The sequence below is a fragment of the Archocentrus centrarchus genome, chromosome 19 (genome assembly GCF_007364275.1).
Source record: "Archocentrus centrarchus isolate MPI-CPG fArcCen1 chromosome 19, fArcCen1, whole genome shotgun sequence".
Lineage (NCBI taxonomy): Eukaryota > Metazoa > Chordata > Actinopteri > Cichliformes > Cichlidae > Archocentrus > Archocentrus centrarchus.
This window is the reverse complement of record NC_044364.1, coordinates 10528919-10536809: the sequence shown is the minus strand read 5'-3', so window position 1 is coordinate 10536809 and position 7891 is coordinate 10528919. Positions and strand designations below refer to the sequence as shown.

The following is a 7891-nucleotide window of genomic DNA, read 5'->3' as shown; positions in this document are numbered from 1 at the left end:
TAGACACGACACCTACATCGTGGTATAAACTGTGAAGGACTATTTATTTCTGTATAAAAATCAATGAATATTACCATGAATAAAATTACTGGTGTAATCTGTATTATGGTCAGTTAATACTGCACATTTAATTGTTACTGCACAGACTCGTATCACAACAGAGATGTTTTTCAATTCAAAAATAATAAAATATATAAGTTAATAAAACAGTATAAGCACACTGACCACATTCAAGCCACTTTTCAATATGGCTAAAGACACATTTTGTAGCATAAGAAAAAAAATATTAGAAAATGACAAAATGGCTTAAAGTACAAGACAAAATGCACTATTAAGCATTTAAAAACAGGGATGTAACTGACTAACTTATCGTTAGACAGCATGCTAAAGGCTTTGAGGCTTTTTGACCCTTTGTGTCAGAAATGTAACAGTCTTCAATATTTGAGACTTTTTTGTTCTTTGACCTCACAGTTTTCTTATTCGGTGATATTTTTTAATCATAAAGTCTTGCTTTCCATATTTATAGCATTGTTGTCCTGGTGTCTATATGATGTATGCTGTTCATATATACAGTTTATATACATCATCTGCATCAACACGAAGATGATCTGAAAGTTGTTGAAAACTCCTTCACAAACAAAAAAAAATTCCTTTAACAAAGTCGTGTCAGCATATTCAAAATGTTTTTGAGTTGTTTTACGCCTGCCTACTGCAGCTCAGACTCTGAGGATTTCCAGGCAGTTGTTGTAGCAGATAGCGATCCAGTCAGGCTGGGTGGAAGCCCACTGGACGTTATTGATCTCTCCCTCTGCTGTGTAGGCCAGTATGGGATCCTCAATGGCCCGCGGCATCTGCTGGATGTCCCAGATTAGAGCCTGGTGGTCATCGGCTAGACAGAGAGGAGGAGAGGGGAGGAGATTAGATTTCAATCAATTTATTTTATTTAGACTGGGAGAAACTAATGTTAGCAAACACTACATTTTCCTGTTCTGCAAAGACAAAACAAGTACCTCAGATAACAGTATGATTTCACTTGATTCTTCCCATCAAGAAATTAATTATCAGAGGTGCAAACCTCCACTGATCTGCTCCATTTTTTTCCGAAGCATCACACATTCTGTTATAACTTATCTCAAAGTCAACTTCTGAAGTGACTGACTCTTATTCAGATCTAAAATCTGAAATCAGACAGTTTGAGTGTCCAAAAGGGTTGATCAAAAGGGCTCCCCCTTGTGCTCAATCTCAGTTACTGCAGTGATGTTAATGCTTTAGATCAGGGATGGGCAATTCATTTTCTCAAGGGGCCACATGAGAAACTGGGACCATTCTGGAGGGCCACACCAATAAGCTGAACTCAGTTCTGCTCAACATTCATTTTAGCTGTGTCACAATAAGGCAATGAAAATGTGAAACAGGCATAGTGAAAACACCGTGAACAAAATGCGCATGTTTTTACAAAATTCAATTTATACAAAGTGCTATTGCTGTTTTGCTTGTAGTTTAATGACTTTATCTGTAGTTTTTCAGCTCTTTTTTCTTATTCAATGAAATAAATCTAGTCTGTTTTGGGCTTGAACAACTGCATTAAAGTCAGGTCCAATGTCTGAGGTGGAAATGCGAAAGAGAGTGGACTAGTGATCGTCACTGAGAGAGGATCTGTATCTGGATTTGTTAAACTTCATCACTGAGATTGTTTGTTCACATATGAAGGTAGATCCAAAGAGAACCAGCTCATTTCAGTCACTTCATCTTGCATCCGCTACAAAAGTCTGACATTTTTCCCTGTCAGATTTAGACGGCCATCGGTTCTAACACCTGCCAATTTGTCACATTTCATCCCCAGCCCATGCAAGCATGCAGTTACCTCTGTGAACAAATCACTCCCTGTTAGTCTCTTTCATTTAGAGCATCGCTGCCAGCTGCTCCGTCTTTCGTTATCCCACATACAAAGATGAGTAACTGGGCTGTATCGCTGATAGCCCAGCTCATGTCCAGAGCCAAGGATAAAAAGTTAAAATTGTCTGCTTTGTTTCTCAACTGAAGCTCCACATTTCCCACAATGACCTTGATTAGTCTTGCTGTGGTTTGCCTGGAGAGAGGCGCATGCTCAAATGCTTCTTTTTTCTCCCTCAAGGCATAATGATAAACTCCCAGTCAGAGAATGGCTTATTATTTTTTTTTGCAATTTGCAACAAAGTTGTCCTGTGATTTCCCACAAAAATTGCTGGAAACGGTAAGCAATTCTCTGATGTGGAGTTGATCAAAGAGTGCTTGGTGGCTGAAATGGGACAGACTGCATGATTCATAATTATTTACATGTAAATCCTAATTTCCTTTTGACCGCACACACGTCAGTCATGGCCAGAGGGCCCAATGTGGCCCAGGGGCCGTACAATACCCATGTGTAGGTTAGGTAATCCTCTCCTACCAGGCAACTCCTGACAGTTTCTTTTTTTATGCAGAACTCTAAAACTGCAGACTATAATCAAGGTTCTTGCTTTGCTCTCTGTTAAACCTGCTCACCTGCAGTACAGATGTGACAGGAGGAATGTGGCGCCCAGGCAATTCCGTTGACACATGCCCTGTGGTTGTTAAGCCTGGCAACTGGAGTACAGGGCACACGCACGTCTAAAATCACCACCTGAGGATTCACAGCGACAACAGCACAGACATTAACCGGACGCAACGAGAGACTCAAAACATGAGTTCACAAACCAAAGGGTGATATCACTGTGGCTACAGCCATCCTTTAGGTACAGTCTACATTTCAAAGCCCCTTAAAATGGTGACTTTTCAATACAAAAGCAGATTGTTAGTATCCATTGTGCAGCTCACAGGACGAACCCTCCGATGGAGCAGCACTAACCTCCAAGCTGTCCATTGCCATGGTAGCCAGGTAGCTGGGGTCCTGCTTGTTCCAGCAGAGCCGGAGCAACGGGTGATGCTGGGGGTCCTCATAGATGATAGTGCTGTGTTCGAGGTGACGGAGGTCAAACATGCGGACTGAGCCATCTGCACCCACTGAGGCAAACATATCCCTGCCACCGCCCGATCGGCTGAACGAGATGTCATACACCTGCGATGCAAGCAGACAGCGAGCAAGGTCTGTTACTCCAACATGTCTGTCCAAACGAACAGTGGTTTAACAAAGTCTGATGCATCATCTCATAACATTTACCTCTTTGTCATGAGCTATGAGCTGCGTCTTGACATGACCTGTCACTAAGTTGACCCTGCCCAGCACCTGTCCAGTCTCCAGCCCCCAGATTGTACAGGTTGTGTCTATACTCGAAGTACCTGCACAGAAAAAAATACAGTCATGACATTTGGTATTTTCAAATGATCGTTCCAATTCAGGTTTATAGCTTAAATGTGGTGATTCCTGTCCTGAGCTTTTACCTAACAAGTTTGGGTCCACCTCGTTCCAGTCAAAGGATGTGAGGGGTGCACAGAAATCTGAATTCTTGTTATTGTTGAGCAGACACTCCAGACGTGTCTCTGCATCACTCACCTGCCAAGCGAAAAACACGTCATTGTCTAACTAAACTTCATGTGAGCTAAAACCACAAACAGTATAAAAGATGAATGTAGCTTCCAGGTCTGAAAAATGAAGCCAAAGTAAAATGGCCTTAAACCTGCATTGTTTTTAAATAGGGCAATACCTGTGGCTGTAAAGAGACTTCTGGTCTTATTGAGGTCCATCATTTTGGATGTGTGACAATGTAGGGTTAAGTGAATAAAGCCCAAGTCACACAGCCCTAGAAACTAGTCCACAACCATCTGGCAGCCACTGGTTGCACAGGAAAAATGTCTATTATCCAACTGGTTGGCAAGTGGTTGCTGGCAGTCACTGAGAAATCAATTGCTAGGGAGAAATGTGGATTTCCCAACCAGTTGGCGAAAATCTCTTTGCAATTGCTTTGGTTGCCAGCAGATTGCCATGGTAGTTTGCATGGAAGATGCTGATTAGTCTTTTCAAGTTTTACCATCGTTCAGATAGCAGCTTGCAGACAAGTCAGCACATTCCAAGCAAACTACCGTAACAGTCTGCTGGCAACCAAATTGCAGTTGCAAGCAGGTTTTTGGTGCAGCACACTTTTTGCAACCAATTCCACCTAAACCAACACATTTGGTTGTATCACATCCACTATGATGGACAACTCTTGAGCAATGTGCGCAAGAAACCTCAGTAGAAGTGTATGGAAAAACTGTCCTCTGCCAGGACCTCTGTAAAGCCTTTCCTGATGAGTTTATGGTCTCAGTCACTTATTTCAGGTCATACCGAATAAAACATCAGATTTATTTATTTATTTATTGTCATTCTAAGTGTCAAAAGGGAGGATTAGGTAGGATATGCTTGCTGGATAATGACTTGTGATGGACAAGCCACACTCAGATCCGACCCTAATCATCAAACATGTGAAGATGACAATCTTGGCATGTTTGACATGGAAAGCTATGCATTTATGTGGAAAAACAAAACAACACAGAACAGTAAGACAATCATATTCACATAAGACTTATTTCCTCCCACACTATAATGTAGTTTTGGTTTCATGCTTTGGATTACAAGAGCTTTACTTATGACTGCTGAATAGATTGAATAATATATAATGCCTCTGTAGTGGCATGGGTTCGGTCACCAAGGACTGATTGGTTGTCTCACCCTCCAGATTCTCAGGTAGTCTCCACTGGTGGCCATCAGGTCTGGATAGGCTCCTTTAGTGTCAGGTATCCACATGATCTTCGTGGTTGGGTAGGGATGGTCGAACGTGTTTCGACATACAAACTCTGAGCTCTCCTCCTCCAGACCAACTATCTGAACCTGAGGAGACACAATAACAACTCACCTTGAGTGAGCCAGCGTAGTGTTACTCATATGAACCAGAAACAGTACAATACAATAAGTCAGTCAGTGTTGTGACTAGGGTGCACAGCTGGGTAAAACCCAGTCAGGGATACTTTATTTTTTCCCTTTATTCAGTTAAACAATATTTACAAAATTTTAAATTTCACTGTTTGTCCAGTTTTCATTAGCACCAATGGCAACTGAATCAATGAATCAACACAGTTGCTGCAATATTAATCAAAGTTTAATCACACTGTAATGATATTTAAATATATGCTATAGTTTTAGTTATACCTATAGTTATGCTAGAGTTATGTTAGTGTACATATAGCACTGTGCAAAAGTCTTGAATTACCCCTCATTTCTTTATATTTTGTTGGGAAAATGGGAAAAAGGTGCAGTGATTCACTGAAACATGCGCAAACATAAATGGAAATACAGTTTACAAGGCAAAAACTGTACAATTCTAACAAGCATGAAAGTCAGTATTTGGTAAGACCACCTTTATTCTTCAACACAGCCTAAACTCTCTTTAGCAGTTTTCTCGTTTCTTTAAGTAGTCTTCAAGAATTGTTCTCCAGGCTTCTTGAAGGACATTCAAGGCTCTTCTTGTCCAGTTTCCACAATTTTTTTTTTAAGAACACACTGCACACCATGTGAGATATGATGAGTTTTTGGCTGAGAATTCTTTGGTGCAAAATATTATTTTATGCCTGCCAAACTGTATTATCGCTGGCATTTTTCATAGGTTCATCCAAAGAAATGGGAACAAATTGTGTTTTAGCAAAAAAGCTGATAGTAACAAAGTCCCTAAAGATACAATTTTAAACTTTCTTTCCTGAGTTGTCCCTTATGTGCAGACACATCACTGTTTCAACCCTTGAGTTAGAAGCCTTTGTTATGCTTGAATGACTCAGTGTTAACAAAACATTCCTCTGAAAATGGTCAGGAGCAAGGAATGGACTAAAAATGAGTGAAAAGCAGCCAATGACCCTGAACTGGATAAGTGGATGAAAATGGATGGATGCCCAAAGAAAGACGTGGCTTCAGAAAGCCTGGAGAACTATTGCGCAAGCCTGGCTCCTTGAAGCAAAATATAAAGAAATTAAGGTGGCTCAAGGATTTGTAGTGATAAATAACAATAAAAAGATACAATCGACCCTTGATGTGAACTCAATCAATATGTAACGCCTACAATTTTAATATCCGATTATATTCAGCTATTTCCCAAATTAAGTTGACCTGTTAAAACTGTTATATGATAAACAGCTACTTTCAGTTACAGTTGACAGGCCTGAAAAAGAAGGGAGAAATCTGATCTTTATAAATAAAACTCCTCAGACCCGTCAAATGCATGGTTGAATGTACCAATAATAATAATAATAATATCACCATCACTGACATTAAACAACATCATGGGACAGGACGTGTTCCTTGAAGTTACCTTGTTATTGTACTCCTCCATAAAGCTACCGAGCGCCAGGCGGAAGCGTTTGTCCGGTCGGACCGTCCAGTTCATGGCGTAAACTGTCCACGGCGCATCATATTTGTAGATTTCTTTACGTTTTCCATGTAGCGACATATTTTTAAATAACCCCTGCTTGAGACAACTAATTACCAACAGGAAAATAGGACATTGAACGCGTCGTACCAACCGCCTACTTAACAAATCTAACTTACTGTCTCTGCTAATATTGGCTGATTTCTACAGAAGTAAGCCAACTGTTGAGTCCGTGTTATCGGGGTGTTGTCCCAGCGGTAAAAACTACACGTTGTATTAAAAAAAAAAAAATCGGTTAAATTTGTCCAAATTAAAGCGCAGGTCTCCTGGAAGATGTTCATAATATGGCAGCAATGGCGGCAACCGGAGGACGAAAATAGTATAATGATGAGCGTCATGGAGGCTGCCGGCGCTGCTTTCAGGGACCAACACGAGTGGTTGTAATTATTACTGAAAGGATCAAAACGGCTTAGAAAAGAGTGTTTGGAGAGAAGAGGGCTTTGATTCCCGAGCGATTTAAGGGAGATGTTGAGTACATATATTTATTTCAGTCTTTGTAGTCTTACATTACTCAAAAATAAGCAAACTTACCAACACTGGAATATAGTGGTGAGCGAGTGAATGAAAAAATATAAATGACCTCAGTTTTACTTCTGTACTTTAATCTTTTTTTCTTTTGTGTTTTTGATGCCACTTTTAGGGGCTCGACACACGGGGAGCGACGTCGCTCGCTCTCCATTCATTTCCTATGGAGCTTGTGCGATGAGGCGACAATCGCTTGCCCTCCTCCAGCTAAGCGACCGGCGACATTCGTGCATGTGAAATTTCGAGCTCGTACACGTAGACGTGCACACGCGACCAGGCGACGCGACACAACAAAGTTGGAAAATGTTCTACTTTTGTCGCTGTCGCGTGGCACTAAACCAATCAGCAAGAGTTTCATTGACTGACCAATGAGCGAAGAGTATGCTACACACTGCAGTCTGCAACCACTTTCAGCAGGAAGGAAAGCATCGTTTTAGCTGTGTTTGACTTTCCTATATTATATGACACTTCACGCAGTGATTATCGAGTTAAACATAAAAGGCAGCCATATGAGAACGTGTTGGTGCAAGACTAACGTTAAACAGACGGATAGAGAGGACTTTTGTGCTAATATAGGATGAACGCGAGGTTGTCTTTTTCTTTTGTAGATCAGACTTAACAGCAAGATTTCTGTCAGTTCCAATAAAATCTTCAGACTCCTCATCTTTATTGCCGTGTCTGACATGGACTGCTTTGAAAATGTCTAAATCCCTCCAGTTTCATAACCAATCACATTTCTTGGAGACGAGTGACGTAAGAGCGCGATTCGCAAAGCTGCCGTCGCTATCGCGTCCCGTGTGTTCGGTTTCACCCCAGTGGCGATGCGACCCATTCGTCGCTGTCGTTTGTCGCTCCCCGTGTGTCGAGCCATCATAAATATTTTTTCTACTCTTAACTGCACTGTAAGCTTTTTTTAATGCTAGAATGGTACGTTTACAAGAAGCACTGGAAGGCAG

At 41.1% G+C, this 7891-nt stretch overlaps 1 protein-coding gene across 3 annotated transcripts; it reads right to left on the bottom strand.

Annotated features, from left to right (window-relative positions):
- Positions 1 to 109: 109 nt before the first annotated feature.
- Positions 110 to 6750, bottom strand: LOC115798679 (DDB1- and CUL4-associated factor 7-like). 3 transcript variants are annotated; one of them, XM_030755615.1, is made up of 8 exons: positions 6530 to 6750; positions 6294 to 6459; positions 4667 to 4825; positions 3400 to 3511; positions 3179 to 3297; positions 2867 to 3076; positions 2524 to 2641; positions 110 to 889 (listed from the first exon to the last, which is right to left on the bottom strand). In XM_030755615.1, the coding sequence occupies exons 2-8, from the start codon at positions 6429 to 6431 to the stop codon at positions 717 to 719; spliced, it is 1029 nt and encodes a 342-aa protein (XP_030611475.1). In that variant the 5' UTR covers positions 6432 to 6459; positions 6530 to 6750; the 3' UTR covers positions 110 to 716. The 3 variants fall into 3 exon arrangements, with proteins under 3 accessions (XP_030611475.1, XP_030611473.1, XP_030611474.1); XM_030755613.1 differs by having other exon boundaries at positions 6294 to 6446; XM_030755614.1 differs by having other exon boundaries at positions 6294 to 6750.
- Positions 6751 to 7891: the final 1141 nt, after the last annotated feature.